The sequence below is a fragment of the Heloderma suspectum genome, chromosome 4 (genome assembly GCF_057233095.1).
Source record: "Heloderma suspectum isolate Gila_16-S chromosome 4, 16-S_ref, whole genome shotgun sequence".
Lineage (NCBI taxonomy): Eukaryota > Metazoa > Chordata > Lepidosauria > Squamata > Helodermatidae > Heloderma > Heloderma suspectum.
Genome location: NC_139461.1, coordinates 275569622 through 275588562, shown reverse-complemented (window position 1 = coordinate 275588562; position 18941 = coordinate 275569622). Strand labels below are relative to the sequence as shown.

The 18941-nt window shown below is 42.8% G+C and overlaps 1 protein-coding gene across 1 annotated transcript in view; it reads left to right on the top strand.

Annotated features, from left to right (window-relative positions):
* Positions 1-18941, top strand: part of PTPRT (protein tyrosine phosphatase receptor type T) — an 838546-nt gene that overhangs the window by 102339 nt on the left and 717266 nt on the right. The window contains exons 3-4 of the mRNA XM_084851682.1: positions 10591-10862; positions 15935-16016. Coding sequence (XP_084707808.1) covers positions 10591-10862; positions 15935-16016 — 354 coding nt within the window. The remainder of the gene's footprint in view (positions 1-10590; positions 10863-15934; positions 16017-18941) is intronic.

The window sequence follows — 18941 nt, the reverse complement described above, 5'->3', positions numbered from 1 at the left end:
CGAGCGCCAACGCATTCGGCCCCCCGAAATCGGCGGTGAAATTCTCTGCCCCCCCGCCCCCCCCTGGGATGGGACTTACCTTTGGCGAATGTCCCTCCCAGCGGTGGGTCCCGGCGGTGGTTCGTCGGCCTTTCGGTGGGGGCGGCAGCCGGTCTTCCGACCGGCTGCCGCCGCCGCCATTACAAAGTAAAGTGTTAAAAAAAAACAAACCCCGTGATAGGCTACGTAACGATTAACGTAGCCTATCATGGCTAGATTTCCAAAGTCAGCCATGATAGGCTACGTAAATCGTTACGTAGCCTATCACGGGTGACTTTGAAAAAAAAAAAAAGTGCGTATGCAAATGGCAGCGGCCTATGGGCGCCACCATTTGTGTTCCTTATTTGGTCCCGGTAGTCTACGTAGTCTACGTAAATCTTTACGTAGACTACCGGGACCAAATAAGGAACGTAAATGGCGGCGCCCATAGGCCGCCGCCATTTGCATACGCGCTTTTTTTTCTTTTCTCAAAGTCACCCGTGATAGGCTACATAACGATTTACGTAGCCTATCATGGCTGACTTTGGAAATCTAGCCGTGATAGGCTACGTTAATTGTTACGTAGCCTATCACGGGTTTTTTTTTTTTTTTTTTACTTTTTGTTTCGCAGCCGGGGAGACGGGGCGCTTCTCCCCGGCCTGAATTTCGGCTGGGTGAGGCGGGGCGCCTCCCCCCCCGGCCTGAATTTCGGCCGGGCGAGGCGGGACGCCTCCCCCCCCTCACCTGAACTTGGGGGGAGAAACGAAGCGCCTCCCCCCACCGCGAAGCACCCCTGCGAAAAGGTAAGTGACTTTCGTACATCCCTAGCCACAATTTGTTATGATCCACACAGTCAAAGGCTTTAGAATAGTCAATAAAACAGAAATAGATGTTTTTCTGAAACTCCCTGGCTTTCTCCATTATCCAGCGGATATTGGCAATTTGGTCTCTAGTTCCTCTGCCTTTTCTAAACCCTGCTTGTACATCTAGCAATTCTCATTCCTTGAATTGCTGGAGTCTACCTTGCAAGATCTTGAGCATTACCTTACTGGCATGTGAAATAAGTGCCACTGTTCGATAGTTTGAACATTCTTTGGTGCTTCCCTTTTTTGGTATGGGGATATAGATTGATTTTTTCCAATCTGTTGGCCATTCTTGTGTTTTCCAAATTTGCTGGCATATGGCATGCATCACCTTGACAGCATCATCTTGCAAGATTTTAAACAGTTCAGCTGGGATACCGTCATCTCCTGCTGCCTTGTTATTAGCAATGCTGAAGTAGGGATAGCCCAGTCAATTCTGGTATTTTGAGAATTTTTTTTTTAAGTACTGAAATGTTTACCAAGTACCAAGGGTAGGAACAATAAAACAGCTTTTAACCTAACACAGATCTGTTGAATGAGATGTAGTTTATTTTCCATTACATATTTGAATGGTCAGAAGAAAACTCCTTTAGTGGGATTATAACTTTCTGTTTCTCATCCTCTCTAGATAGGAAACTCCTTTCTTCTGCCTTTACACTAATGGTGTCTGGCCTGAAGACCAACCAGATTGAGAGTAGAAGTGGGAAGCAATGCTTCCTGCTTTCACTCTGGTGTTTTCTGAACAAGACAATTCTGTCAGTTTGATCTCCTCTGTTTCCCTAGTACTTGGGCAAATACCATGTTCACATTCAGCAGCCAGATTACCCACTGAAAATCTCTTGGCAGAGTCTAAAACCATCATTTAAGAATTGTCAAAATAGGCCTTTTGGTAGTGCCATCATTCTAAATTAACTGACCATTGAAAGAACATCTTTCCTAATGTAATTCATTGCTAGTTCCAATTAAGCAAACTTTGCATTTCGTCTTTAATATATTTCTAATAAAAATTGAAGTGTGAACAGGTCCTCTTTATTCTCTGTTTTATCACAAAACAACATCAATGTCGTGTACTGGTTTGCTGCTAGAATGGCCCTGTGCCATTCTGTACAGAGGACAGACCTCTATTTGAAAGCATCCTCCGTTTGTAAGGCTGTGTGGTACAAGTCCAGCTGAAAGATAAAGATACGTAAGAAAGGAGAGCAGATGCCTTGAACTTGACCATCCACAGTTAGCACCTGGACAGAAGATTGAGCAGGCACACAGGTCAAGTGGTCACAGCCTTTCCCACTGTGGTGAGGTGTATTTCCATTTCCTCCTTCTTCAATTGTACATGTGAGGGTAGAAAAGAAGCCCTCGCATGTACCACTGAAGAAGGAAAGGGAAGTCCATAAAATGGTTTCCTCATTTGGTTGTAATCATGTAAGGTGCTGGAAATCACATTTGTGCCTGAGTAATTTCACATCCATACTCTTAAATGTGTATTTGCTGTTTTGGTGTCTGCAATAATTTAGCCTTTAAGCAGCGTGGCAGCTGAAAGGTGATGCTGAAGCAGCCTTGACTGAGATCCGTCTGAGCTGGTCACGAGGGGTTCTTTTGTGGTGGCTCATTTCTTCAGCTGTCATCTGCAGGAACACAGTCATGTAATCTTAATGAACAATGTGCAAAGCCATTAAAAACTCAATTATGGCTTTCTTTTTTACTGTAGACGTGAGAAAATGCAATCATAAAGTGCTGATGTGTAAACACAATAGGCACCATCTGTTACCAAGTACGATTTCAGCTCTGAAAAGAGGATATATGTTGCAGATGCATCAATAATAGGAGGCTTATCAAGGCATCATTATGCACCAAGGAGGGGGGAAATGAAATTTATGGGCATCTAGAGAGCACTTCATGGTTTAATTCCCCACTTTTAGTGGTATGCTCAGTAACAGTAGCAAGCACCATTTTACACTTCTTGTCTTTTTAGAAGATTCTTTTTATTTCTCCAAAAATAATCTTTCTTTTAATCCAGAATGACCTAAGCATATAAATTTCTCCTCCTCCTTCTCCTCCTCCTTCTCCGTATTATTATTATTATTATTATTATTATTATTCAGAAAACTGGCAGCAATAGAGCAACAGTTAGGTACCAAGTTAGGTAACCTATTGACCAAAACATATTACATTCCGTTGATATGATTGAAAGACCATGTGTTCCTGTGTCTGCATTAATAAATACAAACCCCTTGGTCGTTGTCAGCATGCAGAATGCCTTTCCTCAGCTTTAGGATTAGATTGTCTGATTTCTTGACATTTGTAGATGAAACTAGCAATGGCACAATGGATGGATGGATGGATGCTTAATTTAGGGGGGAATAATGATAAAATACAATTGTCTTATCATACGATTGCCAGCATTCCAGAAAATTAGCAGTGTTGGAATTATGAGGGGAAAAAACAACGTGGGCTGAATCTACACAGAGCAGTTATACCGTCATCATACCGTTATCATAACTATTGGTACACATGACACTAATGGGCACCAATAGTTATGATAACAGTATGATAATGGTATAACTGCTATGTGTAGATTCAGCCATGATGGTTAGTCTCTGATTCCATCCTCACTGAGATAAGTAGACAACAAAATTATTATTACTGGTAGTAAAATAAACATGTTTTTAAACCTTGTAGTTGGCCAAATCTTCTGCTCTGTGACTGCAGTAAAAGAGGTATGTTCAGTCACTAGCCCAATTCAGACAATGGATTCATCTTGACAGAACATATGTGAAGGTGGGATTGCATGCACTAACTCTGGCCCCAGTGTTTATCAAGCTGTATGCACAATCAGGAAGCAGGTCAGGGCTACGTACTTGGGTTCAGGGGTGAGATTTTGTTCCCCAAAACTGGGGTGTTGTTTTGGGTGTGGAGCCTGAAGTGGTGCACTTGGTTTAAGGTGGGAGGAACGCTTACTGTAGTGGCAGCTTGGCTTTCCTCCTCCTCTTCCCTCTCCTCCTCCTCCTCAATCTGCTGCTTATGTGGCTGACAACCTGTCCCTGGTTGAAACTGAACTCATAGTGGCTGAAGCAACAGCTCTGGCCACTGCCATGTTTCCCAGTGCCCAGCATACTGGATTCATTGTAGGAATGATACTAGGGGTGGGAAAACATGGCAGCAGCTGGAACTTTCTATGAAAGTGCAGGCTCTTTAGTTTTCAATGGCGGCTGGGGAAGCCTTCCAGCACTGCTGTCATCACCACCACCACAGCTGCCACAGTCATTTCCCTCTGACCTCACTGCTTTCACTGCCCCCCACCCCACTCCCCAGACAATGTGTATATATGCATTCCACAGAGGATAATATTTCATGCATCTGATGAAGTCAACTCTAGTCCACTTAAACTTATGCCATAATAAATGTGTTAGTCTTTAAGGTGCTACAAGACTCTTTGTTGGTTTTACTGCAACACAAACTAACACAGCTACCCTTCTGGGAAGATCTTCAGGATGTTGCTTTTCTCGTTGCCTAGAAGAAGCAGTGCAGGCTGTCAGGATATCAAGCAAAACGTTGCCAAAATGATGACAGCTCCCAAATGTGCTAGAAAGTTTTAAAATGCTAATAGCTCCATGTGGTTATCAGTTTATATTTCGTGGAAGTGGTTGTTTTTGAATTATGTAATAGCTGAAAATTTGCATTATTTATGATGCAGTAAGATTTTTCTCCATTTTAACTCAATTGTGTTTTTGCAATCTGTACTAGATGTCCAAACTGATAAAAAAAAATATTACTAGTTTTCAAAAATTCAACTGCATGTTACCTCACACTTAAGATAATGTTTAAACAATGTCCTTCCTTCAGCAGAGAGGCTTTGGCAATGTTCATATTGGATTAAATATAATTAATTCATTTACTAAAAGCCAGACGATTACTAAAAAGACTAACCTATTGACATCCCATACAAAGACAAGTGTAGACCTGCGAAAAAACTTTGTAGTATGTATTGGGGTAAATCAGATGTGTGTCCACAGAACAATGTGCATTTGGGTACACATTTGTTGTTCTTTCAATGAAATGTGCATTTGGGTACACATCTGGACGTGCATCCAAGTGTACATTCCATTGAAAACTATGCAGTGCAGCTAAGCAGCATCTGCAACTCCAGTGCACATCCAAATGTGAATCTGAGAGTGCAGGTGCTATCTTCATCATATTATGTTAAGCTAAACATATGCTCAGAAACCATTCGGATGCACATCTAAGTGAGCATTTCACTGAAAACAATGAAGTGTGAATAGACCACATCTACAGTCAGATACTGGCATGCATATCAGATTTAGTATGTGGCCCCGTGAAGAGGTTTAAAGGAATACCCTTCATATTTCTCTAAGCTATTTGGTTTATGTACTCACTGTTTATTTATGTAAAATACTTATATGCCACCCTTCACTTTAAAAGCTCTCAGGGTGGCTTACATGAAATGATAAATGGTCCCAGGGCATAGCCTGAAGGCACATGAGGCAGCCACCTTGCTGAAGCTAAGCAGGTTTGGGTCTGGTCACTGCTTGGAGGGGAGACCACCTGGGAACCACATGTAGCCACCTTGAGTTCTGTGATGGAAGAAAGGTGGGATATAAATGTAATAAAGAAATAAAACAACAATAAATGCAATGAAATCCAGCATTGGGCAGGAGGAACTACAGAAAACAGCAGAGCAGGGGAGAGTGAATAAAATATGCGTGTAAGCAAATAGATGGAGAAATATTAAATGACATCCTCTCTTATGCAGTGCTCATTCCTTCACTTCGAATGGCTGGGGAGGGAGAAGAGGGGGACATTCCCCTACAGTCCTTTAAATGGCAAGGGACTTTTAAAGATCGGCATGGGATGGGGGGGCAGAGGATTATGCTCAGAGGACAACTTGATTTCATTCATTTTAACTGGTGGCTGAGTGCTTACACCTGCCTGCTGCTTTTTACTACCAGTATTCTAAGGCACCATGAGATGCCTTGTCAGCCAGTTTTCTCAAGAAAACATGATTTTCCTGTAAGTAAACTTACTCTGATCCCCTCCCTTCTCCTGTGTAGCTGTCTGGTGTGTTTGTATTTTACATAGCCCACTTGAAAATAGGAGGAGTCATGCATGCACGCGTGCACACACACACACCCTTCTGTGGTATGAGACTGTGCAGTAGGAGAAAAGCTTGTTTGGGCAAAAGCTGCTAGAGTCTGTTGCTCTAAATACCACACATATGGCTGCTCACCGAGCAGAATTGATCAGGATGCCTATCTGGCTTATCTGGGTGTCTGTCACACTGCTGCAACATGGCACACAAAAGGAAAAGCAAACTTCAATAGCTTAGACGGGAGACAAGCCTTTCCAAACGCAATCTTCTGTGAACTGCAAAAGGACTAGCAGAGAAATACATCTGTAGCATGATTTGGCAGCAGCGCTGGAACTGAGAATGTCAAGAAGGCTGCATCTGATTAAAAATTACCATGCCTGACTGCTAAAATGGATATTCCTTCCTCTCCTTCTCTGACTCACTCCCCCAATCTCTTATTATTATTATTTTTGCTAGCTTTCCTGATGGCATGTGTGCACACGTCCGCAAAGCAGATACTTTAAATATAATTATTAAACTAATAATTATCATTATTTTTAATGCTGGAAAAGCTCTTTTTTCCCACCTTGGTGCAACTTTAAATGGCCTTCTCAAAATAGGTTGTTGTGGGTTCCAGTGGCTGCATTCCTTTAGGGCGCAATCCTATGCACGTTTAGACAGAGAAAAGGCCTACAACTCCCAGCATTCCCCAGCCAGCATGGGTGTTGTATGCTGGGAGTTGTAGGCCTTTTCTGTGTCTAAACACGCATAGGATTGCACCCTTAATTACTCAGACACACACCCAATGGCATGGGAGCCGCTTCCTTGTGTGTGGGTGGGTCCAATTTTCTAACTGACCCTAGTGGTACCCCAGTAAACTCATGCATCCACCAGAGTACCTGTTTCCTCCATTCCTTTAAATCAGGGGAGGGCAACTTCCGGCCCAGAGATCTATCCCAGCCTGCACTGGGGCCCAATCCGGCTCACAGAGGGTTGAACACCCTCCACAGGCCTACCCCCTGCCCCACCCCTTCTGCAAACCGGAGTTCTCCAGAAAAGTGATTCCTGAACTGGAATAAGCAGGTTTGTTACCACATTTGCTCAGGACACGCATCTCTGCACATCTGAATCTACCTTCTTTGGTGAGTAAACCCCTTGGGAATAATAGATGACTGGGGAAATTTAATCTGGTGCTGTTCCTACTATATCCTCTGGTTTTCTTCCTGCTGGAGACCAGAAACTAGCACAATTTGTCAAATTAACAGGAGCACATTTTGGATAACTTGGACTAGAAAGGGGAACTTCCATGTAAGGCTCCTGGGAAGGGAAACTAGAGCCACGTGTTTGGGAGAAAAAAGGAGTTTTTTTAAAAGGTAATAATGGGCCCAGTCCCAGTCATGTTATTGAATGCTATCCCAGAAGGAAGAGACAAGTGATGAGCATCTCCAAGCCAAGGCTGTGTGGCTCAAGAGAGGAAGAGGCGGTGGCAGAGCAAGGACTAGAAGGAGTGGGGAAAGGAGGAAGAAGCAACTCAAAGGATCAACCGGAGGGAAAGCGGAAAAAAAGTGAATAAGAGAGGGGTTTTTTTTAACCTATCTCTAAACCTTTCAAGATGCACAGAGGGTGGATACAGCAGCAGGGTATGTCCCCCAAAAGGGAGAGCTAGTGTTTCCAGGCCACAGAGGAGCTGTTACCGGGCAGGATTGTGGGATGCAGAGATGCAAAAATGGGTACCAGCCCAGGGGCTGCAGAAAAGAGTCTCCCCAAAAGTACACTTAATTCAGGCATCCAACAATTGTTATAGTTTGTTGTTTATTCGTTCAGTCGCTTCTGACTCTTCGTGACCTCATGGACCAGCCCACGCCAGAGCTTCCTGTCGGCCGTCACCACCCAAAACCAGGGTGTCTGCTGAAATGGGTTTCGGGGGGGGGGGATGGGGTGGAGATGCCAAGGCTATTTTATGAAAAAGGGGCATTAGGAAAGCTGCCCATGAAAGTTCAGTCCAGTCCAGCCAAATAATAGAGACTTCAGGAAGAAAATATATTCCTGAAGATCATGCGGTGGTGGGGACTTCAAGTGGGGGGACACAATACGCTAATTAGAGTTACGAAGTGGTCTGAAACCTGCTGTTTCCCCCTTTTTTCTTTAAACTGCAGGGTTTTTTTTTTTAAATCAGAGCTAAACGGTACCTGTCCAAGCTGCATCTTTCCTATGCTCTGTAGTCGGCCTGTGTCACACACTTTGCAAATGGGTCCAGAAAGGCCCCTGGGAACTATGTAGCATCAATCCTAAGGGCCTTTCCGTCCCCATTTGCAAATTGCGTGACAGTCTGACTACACTGTGCAGTGAATCCATGGCTTGGGAAAGACATCTTTTAGCTTTGCAGTTTAAGTGTGGGGGAGTGGGGAGGAAGGAAGCACTTGGACCACCTCATAAGTGTCACTAGTGTACTGTGTACCCTCACCTGAAAGTCATATGACTTTTCTTCCTCCCCCCCCCACCCCCCTGCCCAAGATCCACCTTCCCTAATGTGGGGAATCATGGAATAGTAGGGTTGGAAGGGGCCTACAGGGCCATCATGTCCAGCCCCCTGCTCAATGCAGGAATGCAAGTCAGAGCATCCCCGACAGATGAGAAGGAAAAAATACAAAGGCAGAGGGATTACTTTGCACAGTTTTAGGCAACACAGGATGGGTGTGTTTGGGGCTATGTGGAAAGTCACAAAGGTCCTCAAGATTTTTTGGTATTGATAGTTAATGAGTGAAAGCAAGTTGCCCTGAATAAGCTAGGATGCAGCAGGGGTGATTGGCATTAGCAGGGCAATGGAAATGCATGAGGGGATATGGCTAGATGCTGTCCCTCCTCATGTGTTTATTCTGTACACTTAAGAAATGCTTGAATAGGGCTATGGAGAAGAGGCACTCTGGCAACAGAACCTGACACTTATCACAGATCAGATATTATCAGAGTAGAAATACATCCCATTCTAATGAGTTAACTTACAAAAGCCACCACAAAGGCAAGCAACGGGACTGGATTTGATGAATGCCTCCTGCCTTGGGGCTCTTGAAATAGCTGTAATTGGCAAATGGTAATACTTTGCAGTACAGATCACTTTCCTCTGTGGTGTGCTACACCTGTGGTGCACTCAGGTGTATGGCTAGTATGCCACAGAGTACAGTATCTGGGGGAGAGGGATGCTGCTGATGCTATACTTGATTGCTCTGGGTTCCCAGGCCCGCCCCTCTCCAATTAGTGATTGGTGGGTGCTAAGAGCACAAGAGAGAGGTTGCCTTTCTCTAGCTCTGAACAGTCCCTTTCTGCCCCTTTCTCCATGTACAGTAAGGTAGAGAATGGGGTTTGTTTTTTTTCTGTGCCTCACTCTGCCTAGAGGAAGAGACTCCTTTCTCTGTATAGAGAGAGGTACTGAATAATTACTCCAAACCTTTCTGCACACGGAGAAGGGGATTCCTATTATGTCAGGGAGTGTGGCTTTGGGGAAGTGGGTGGGGCTGGAGGGGGAAGGGCATTAGGATGGAGGGGCCCATGCCCCCAAGGGTGACCCATAACAGTTCTCCACCTTTAGGAGGAGCTTCCAGTGTCAAAAGGTGAGACTACACCACAACCATTAAGAGAATGTGATTCAGGGGCAGGTAACCCAGGCAACTGCTTGGCGGGTGCTGGTCTTTGGAGCGGCTGGCTATCTACTATCCACTCAACTATCCACTCAACAGTAAAACAACTTGTAAAGTTGGCATAGCCGCATTGTGTTAGCTTTCTTTTGTTTTTATTTATTTGTGGGAAAATTTACATCAGTGCCCATTCATGAAATGGTGTGTAATTTGAGTGATTACAATCTGAGCCATGCATGCAAATTTCTCACCTTACATGACTAGGATATATTGTGCATGCAAATCTTGTGTCAAAGTTGTGAAATGGGCTACAAATGCAATTAAAAATGACATATTCCAAAGCTGAATAAATGGAGGAGAGCATGTAAGAAGTTCCTCATATGAGGTACTATTCAGCCTAGGGCTAGCTCCCTTGGTTTTGGCTGGTGAACTCTACGGTCAAGTGAGCTACTTGGCTCCTAGAACTGCAATCCAATGGAGAAATCCCACACTTTTGCATGCCATTAAAAATTGCGCCTGTTCAATGATGTATTGTAATCAAAAGATTCAGCTATAAGAGCATCCAGTTTAATAGTGGTTGTATGTGCAGTTGGGAGGATCTGGCAACTTCCTAAGAGTTTAGTAGAATGAAGAAGAATGTGTATGCTCTCTTCATGCGTGGTGTAAATATTTTGCTGTCAGCCCATCTGAAACTCTGGTTGGACAGTTTGAAAACAGTAATAAATAATCCTCTTTAACTGGTGGAGGAGGCAGTGGGTGCAAATTTATTTGTCACTCCTGTAATTTTGATGTCTTGTCTTTTTCAGATAAGTGCTGGCATAAAATAATAGGCTCGAGTTCTTTGACATGAATACCTGCTTTGTTTTCTGACTACTGAGCAGAGGATTTAGAACTATTGGCTCTTCATCATGGTATTGTTGCAGGGGGAAGTCAAAGAAACCACTGACCTTATTTTCTCTGTTATCCTCCCTCTTTGCTTCTCGCTTATCTCTAGGCTCCTTCATGATGGTGAATAGCTCTGGGAGGGCATCTGGACAAAAAGCTCATTTGCTTTTACCAACACTCAAGGAAAATGATACTCACTGCATTGACTTTCATTACTACCTGTCCAGCCGAGACCGCTCAAGTCCTGGATCATTGAACGTTTATGTGAAGGTCAATGGTGGACCTCAAGGCAACCCTATCTGGAACGTCTCTGGGATTGTTACAGAAGGATGGGTGAAGGCAGAACTTGCTATCAGTACATTCTGGCCACACTTCTATCAGGTGCGTTTGCGATTCCTCTTCCTTGACACCAAAAGAGTTGTTCCACTGTCCTTGTCAATTACCAAAGCGTTCAGGCACTTTGGTAATTCTGTGATGATAACCACATCTCCCTTTCCCCTAGCTATTACAGAGAACTTCCTCTATGGAATGGATATGAACACTCTTGGTTCTCAGTAAATAACGCTGGTACACAGTATCCCACTGTGCTAGGTAAAAGAGCAGTTAGTGTTTTTTGTTGCAAAAAGACAATTTGCTAGAACTGAAATATGAATTAGCAATGAACTTGCAAATTAGATCATATGCAAGTTAATGGGTCTGATGAAGGAAACAAACACTCAGAAAACATTTCTGTGGCATTTATCATTGTGTGTACAGGAGTGCCAAAATCCCTTTATTCTGTACTTTTGTACAAGTTGCATTTGGACAAATCTGAGAAAATGTGATTTCCTTATTCTTAAGTGCCATAGAGGGTTGCAGACTTTGGGAACAAGAGTAGACAAGTCTGCTCTCCACAGCAAGAGTTTTCCGGATTACTGCCCTTTTCCCCTACGACTTTGGGAACAGGGGTTTTCCAGATTATAGCCCCTTTTCCTCTATACAAATTAATGGACTGCATTCACTTGCGTGGGGAATGAACAGACGTGCAATATGGAAAACACAGGGCCAAACTAAAGGTGATGTTGATTGCGTGAATGCAATTGATGTACACAGTTTTGTTAAGTAATTAGCAGCTGCAGGGAAGCCTGGGTACTGCAGCCTTGGGACTGTAGGAGTGGGTGGGAAGGGGAGTTTAACTCTATCTCCTTGCCATGGCCCTGAAACAAATCTGCTTTCTGAAGCTGCTGTTTGCATTTCAAGGGGAGTTCCCATTGGAAAAGCATTCATTCAATGTACGTAACATCTAGTCTGGCCCATGCTAGGCTACTGTTTCAGGTACTGCTGCATTAATGGACATGGAAGTGTGTCCTCTTGGAGGAAGGGTGAAAGGCAGAAGTGTCTCCCTCTCCAAAGGTTTCCCAGTTTACTTCCCTTCTCATTCCTATATTTGGAGATGTGAACCTATACTTGGGGATCCACAGATATTTGCGATAAACCTGAGGAGATGTTGAAATAGTCACTGAAATAAAGGCAAGCTTTGCACATCTACATTAACTGATAAAATTGCCATGACATAATTTTATCTTGCCAATTATGTATGTCATTCATTGTACCTTATGTGAATGGGCTATAATGCATGTTACTATCTAGCATGCTAGTGGGGACAACTCAATACTAAAGTCTGTTCTGGTATAGCGAATAAAAATGGAAATGTGTACCATATGGACTACACAAAAGTGATGTAGTAAAATTAACAGTTTTAACCTCTCCAAAAGTAACAAAAGCATCTGGTCTGGCTGACAATACTGAGCTCCTGGATAGCTGAGAATATTCTGTCAATTTAGGTAGATCAGGTTCAAATGTTTTTTTCTTCTACGGTCAGCATATTTCTTTAAGATGGTTTATTTTAAGTTGCCCTTTTCATCCGGGCTTTAGGGTAGAGGTGAGGTGAGCAACCTGCAGCTCTAGGGCTGCAACAGTCCTCATCCTTTTTAAAAAAGCCTTCTGACAATATACTCCTCTCCTGTCAGCCTGCTAGGCAGGAAGGGAGAGAGACAGAGAAAGAGACAGAGACAGAGAGAAAGAGGTATCAGAGAAAGAGATAAGAGAGAGAAAGGTTAGAAGAAAGAATAAAAGGAGATGGGCAACCCACTTCTGTCTCTAGGTCTGCCTACGATGGGCATCCTTCCTGAAAGATTACCCACAAAGAAATGGGAACCCTGACAGAAAAAAAGATTCTCCAGCTCTGCTCTAGAGTTTGCAGCTTTTCCATGAGTTTCAGCATTATCCCAAATTGGTGGATGGCAAAGTCACAACTAAGCTATGTTGCTCAGGACATCCCCAAATCCCAACAGATGACTAATACTTCATATTATATAAACCACTTGCAACAACTTAAGGCTTACAGTAATATATTTAAATGCCCCCCCCCCAACAAACAAACATGGGTTTCATCATCATTTTTTTTAAAAAGGCATATGCATATAGGTTAGCAGTGGGAGATACATTCATTTCATTTCTGATTATTAATCTTTTATGCATAATTATATTTTGACAGAACACTGAAGAGCTATAAATGAAATAAATAAGAAAGGTGACACAGTTTCTTCTTAAAACTGAACGGACTTCATTAATTTTATTTTTAAAGATAATTTCATACACAGCATATTAACTCAAAATTATTACATGTTTTTAAGCTTTTGCAAGGTTAATTGGCAAACATTACTCCTTGTTTGCTATAAGGTTAATGGCTCTGAAGGGTAGAGAAAAAACATTCTGGGACATCAAAAGGGTTGCCATTTTAGCTTAATTTATTTTTCAAGAACAGCAAAACCACCTTCTGTGATCCTTCCTGGATGATCTCTTCTGGGAACAAGTAGGTATTATGGAAGACATGAGGCTACTGCTGAAAACAAATTGCTGTTATCTGGTTTCCCCTCTCTACTCTCTAATATCTAGTGAAACTCACAGTGTGGTCATGTAACTTCATACTGTGAATTTCCCCACCTTCGTTGGTGGTAACCAATGATGTGGAGCAGAGATAAGGAAATTCACTTTATGACTTCCCACCACACTGTGACTTTCACTAAATGTTACAGAAGAGGGAATGGACTAGCCAAGATGTTTTCGGCAGCAATCCAATGTCTTCTGTAATTCCAAGTTCCACCCTCACCCACTTACTTTTGGGAGATATTCTTGGCTTCCAAAATCGCAAAGAGACTTTCTTAGTAGGTATTGTAGACAAATTCTTTCACTTCCTCATGATAAAGCATTTTAGTACAACAGATGCGTTCTTTGAACTCAATTTGAGCTTTGCTGTCAGAAATATCTGGGTCAATAATCATGCCAACACGGTCTGATTATAGTAACAATACATTTCCCCTCACTGTTCAAGCCTTACATAAATGTGGGTTTTAGGCCTTGAACAGCTTAAATGCTGGAATTAGAGTTGCCGTAGTGAAGGCTAGGACAAGACTGTTATCAGTCCCATGGGCTGCGGGGAGGACTTATAATGGGACTCTGCTTCAATCTATCCCAGGGAGCTTCTACAGGTTTGGTCACACAAGCTCAGGGATTGCATAGTTCCCTTGCTCATAAGGTTCACAACTTTGGAAGCAAGGAGCTATGCAATCCCTGAGCTTGTATGACCAAACTTGGGGAACGCTCCATCACTAAACTGATCCAGAGCACCTTTATAACTCCTCCCCACAGCACATGGTAGTGATACCAGCCCTATCCTAGCTCCATCCTAGGCCTCACTACACCTTACCTGTGCTGTGGGCTAGCTTGGTGTGTGTGTGTGTGTTTGTGTGTGTCTCTGTGTGTGTGTGCACGCACATCCCTGATTCTATGGAACCTTAAATGTCAGCCTTTAGGGGCCTTTGCACAGTGATTAGTGCACTGCTCTTGCAGAGCTGTGATTAGTGTCCAGGACTTGGATGAAAAGCAGAGAAACACGGTTGCTTTTCATGCAGTTTGCTTAGCAGTTTGATGAAAGGTTCCATCTCATCAGCCATGCACATTTCGACTTGAAAATCAAAATTCACAAAAATGTTAATTTTCACTCTAACTAGTGAATTCTCTGGGACTGTGTATGTGGGAGAAGATTACCAAAGTAAATGTCAAGAAATGTACTTTTATTGTTTAAGGGAGGTGTTTTTCCCTCCACTTAAAATGGGCTGATTTGTTGGCACAGCTCTAATTGTCACCATAGCAATCTAAATTCATGATTTGGCATAATTTACAGTTATATGCTTGTCATAATCGAATGAGCAGCAAATCTCTCAGGGCAGCAGTACCCACGACAAGAAAGTGGCTGTCTTATGTGGAGTTTCCATTTCACCATGTGTTTCTCCATCCATTTCCCATTGGCATGGCAGCCAGTGGTGGGGACAAGGAACTGTGGAAAGCAGTTTTGTCAGAGGGACACCAGGTAAATTGTACTATGTGCCATGAAACAGAGGAGAATTCAAACTGGGGCTACCATGTTTGCTGTGTTCTTATAATACTTAGTTCTGCCTGCACAATCCTGGATCTTTATCTCTCTTCATGAGCATTTAAGACAGGTTAAAATATACCTGGCTTTATGCTTACATTTGCTGTTCAGAGCAGCTGGGTTAAAAAACAAGCACTTCTGCCAATTATATGTGTGGTGTATGTTTAGCTGTGTTCTTTTTTCAGTAGCTATACATTGGAAAGTGTGATGTTTGTCTTTTTATCTCCTATATATGCATGTCTAAATATTAGGGGGCATTGGTTTGGCTAGTCTGTGAAAACTATGGATATGATGAGTTCTTAGGGATGTTTGTCGCTGGGAAATCTGGCCCTTTTGGGCTTGCTGGATTTCCTCAATGCACCTGGCTCAGTTTGCATTTACAGTTTGTGGAAATTTCTATTTATGAAAATAAAAATACCCCTGGAAAATCTGTGAGCTGGCCTGACTCGATGCAGATCGAGTGAATCCATTTTTCTCCCTCTCTCATAATACCAGAATGTGGGATCATCCCATGAAGCTGATTGGTGGAGATTCAGGACAGACAAAGGACACACTTCTTCACACAGCACATAGTTAAACTATGGAATTCACTTCCACAAAATGTAGTGATGATCACCACTTCAGAAGGCTTTAAAGAGGATTGGACAAATTCCTGGAGGAGAAGGCTATTGGTGGCTACTAGTCCTGATGGCTATATGCTACTTACAGTATCAGAGGCACTATGCCTATGTACACCAGTTGCTGGGGAACATGGGTCATAGGTGCTATTGCACTCATGTCTTGCTTGTGGATTTCACAGAGGCAGCTGGTTGGCCACTGTGCGAACAAAATGCTGGACTAGGTGGACCCTTGGTCTGATCCAGCACGGCTCTTCTTATGTTCTTATGAATGTTTTGAGCTTAAGCTATGTAAGAGAGAATAGGTAAAAGATAATTTCAGATAGTTTACTTAAGCATCTTTTCCCCCCTATGTATTTCAGGTGATATTTGAATCAGTTTCATTGAAAGGACACCCTGGGTACATAGCTGTGGATGAAGTCAGAGTCCTTGCCCATCCATGCAGTAAGCACACTTTTTTTTTAACCTTTCTTCCTAACCATAGTGATGTGTTACCAATGGCACCAAGAGGAGTCATTCACCCAATTCAATCAGTTCCGAAACATCTTCTTTTATCCTTTCCAAATGCTTACAGAGTGGAAGCAATCAGCCCTGAATAAATACATAATTTTTCAAGTTGTGCAACAGGCGGAAATGCTACGAATGTGCAGCTAGTGCCAAAATTCTAGTCCATTATTAAGGGGATAGAAAGCCCTGATTGTTAGCTCTGATTCAGACCATTGAAAGGGAAGAATTACAGGGTCTTGATGGTACCCTATAGAACTAACTTAAAGAGAGAATGTGGTGGCAGATCTGGGAAGTGGGGGGACCTTCATGTACACACCTAAGCAAATCAGTGCAACATTCACCCTGGAATAAATGCCCTAGAGTGTTTTTTTTTTATTATTCTTTAAAGGAATGTAAATCTTTTCAGTGCCTCTGTGAAAGCATTTAAAGAAATATGTATCACTTTCAAAGCCTGCAACCCATGCTGTGAAATAGAGAAGTAAGTCAAAGATTGTTTCACTACATTCCCTAGGCTACTGTATTTTCTTTCAGCTGTTTTATCCAGATTTATTTCAAAGCATTTAATTAGGGATTTGTATCCAGTTGTCATTAGAGATATCCAATTTGCCACATTAAGGGCACAATCCTATGCATGTTTAGACAGAAAAAAAGTCCTACAACACCCAGCATTCCCCTGCCAGCCACGCTTGTTCTGTCTAAACAGGCATATGATTGCACCCTAAGATAACAAACTTGCCCATACTCAGGATTAGTTTAAATGTAACATTAAGGTGCTTTTAAAATTGCCCAGACATGTCTGACCTCTATATTCCTGTGAAAAGCTTAATATTTAACACAGTGCAGCCACAGTCAAGCACATTTAAGCCCCACTGATTTCTATAGGAGAAAGCTTGGCCCATGCCTTTGGGGAATTGCCAAGATTCAGTAAATCCAGAAACTGACTGGATCCAAATTGAGTCAGATTGCACTAGGTCTGCCTAGGAGCTTCCATCTTCTTACTGCATAAAAATTCTCATTAGCAGTGTGCAAACACGAGTCTTTGTTGATGGCTCACATTCATGAAATTATCAAGGTTAGAGATGGATGATGGCACAATGTGCAGCAACCTTCTCCAACCTGGTGCTCTCCAGATGTGTGAGATTACAACTGCCATCAACTTCAGCCAAAATTAACCCAGCCCTATGACTTAATGATTATGACTTAAGCCCTATATAGAGTAGACCCATTGAAATGAATGGAGTTTCAGTGAGTCATGACTAACTTAAACTTCATTCATTTCAATCACTCTACTCTAAGTAAGACTTTTGTAGGATTTTACTCTGTGTTTGGATCCAGCCTTCAGGCTCTGACCATTTAAAGCTTTAAGATCTGACCATCAATAATTTATTATTTATTTATGATAAAGATACACACCCCACCTTTCTAATACTTAAGTATTTTTACCCAAGACAGCTTAAACTGATTAAAATCACAGTAGTAAAATACAACAATAAGACAAACATGGCAAATAACAATAGGGGAAAGGGAGAATTTTGTTCACTTTGCATTTTGATGAAACTTCTCAGATTTGCACTTCCTGTGTCAGTATATGAACTGGAACACAGTTATCCCTCAGTATTTACACTGCTTAGAATTTTTGTGATGGAGTTCTCCGAACGAAAAAAAAAAAGATGTTTACAAACACGCATACTGAAAGGGAAAGTGCATACCAAAATGTGTATATTTGGGGAAATTGTGCTAAAAAATGAATAAATTAGTGAAAACCCTGACACAAAACATTATGTTAAGGAACAGTGCTTGCAAAAACATGTGTATATTATGCAAATCTGTGTACAAAAAGGTGTATATTAGGCAAACTTGTGTACAAAAATGTATCTATTAAGAAAGATGCTTCCCCACTTCATATTATCAAGCAAGCAGACTTATATGGGAGATGCGGTATCCTGGACCCAAGCCATTTAGAGCATTAAAATTAATTGCCCACACTTTCAGTTGTGCCTGGAAACAAACAGGTAACCAGCTGCTGCAGGATAGGTATAATACAAGGGTGCTGAATCGTTTTGGCTCTGAGGGCTGCATATGACGCTGGCTTAGGGGTTCAGGGCCATACTATCTAAAAATCTAAAATTATTTCTAGGCTGCCTGTAAGTGTGGAATGTGTGCACTCATGTGCATACACACAAGCAAACATGTGCACCCCCCCCCCCAAACCTAATACATGCTCTCTCCTCACTGGCAGGGAAGAGCAATCTATGTGAGTATGTCTGGAAGAGGTGGTGGAGTGTCTCCTTTCCAACTTTTTTCCCATGATCCTCTTCTGTTGCTGCTAGTGTCATGCTCTGCAACGGCCTGTCCTCTGGCTCCGAGGAGGACTCGGAGGCAGAGGAGACCCCCTCCGTTAATCCAATTCCTGCTATGCCAGGGCCTTCCAGGCCAGAGGATGTGCCTCTACCTGACTCCTCAGATTCAGAGGACACTCCCCCATTACGGCCTTCACCACCTCCTACCTGTAGGAGCCAGTGGCTACAAATCAGGCAGTAGCCCTTTCAGAAACAAACTGCTTCTCTGAAAGGGTGGAGCTAACTGCAGGTCATAAGCTGCTGACCTTTATAAGGCTTCAGAAAGCCTTTGACTGTTGCTGTGTTAATAGCTTATCTCAGCTGAGTCTTGGCTAACTTGGAGCTGGCTAAGGTCTTGAAAGATCCTGCGTGGCATACAGATAGGTGTCATTAGTAGGAATGGACAGATTCACCTTCATCCACACCGCGCCGCATGCCGAATCCCCGCTGGTTGCCTGCCCCTGTTGCCATGTCATGTCAGCTGCTGTGCAGTCTGTGGGTGCCCGGAGAACAGTTCACGGCC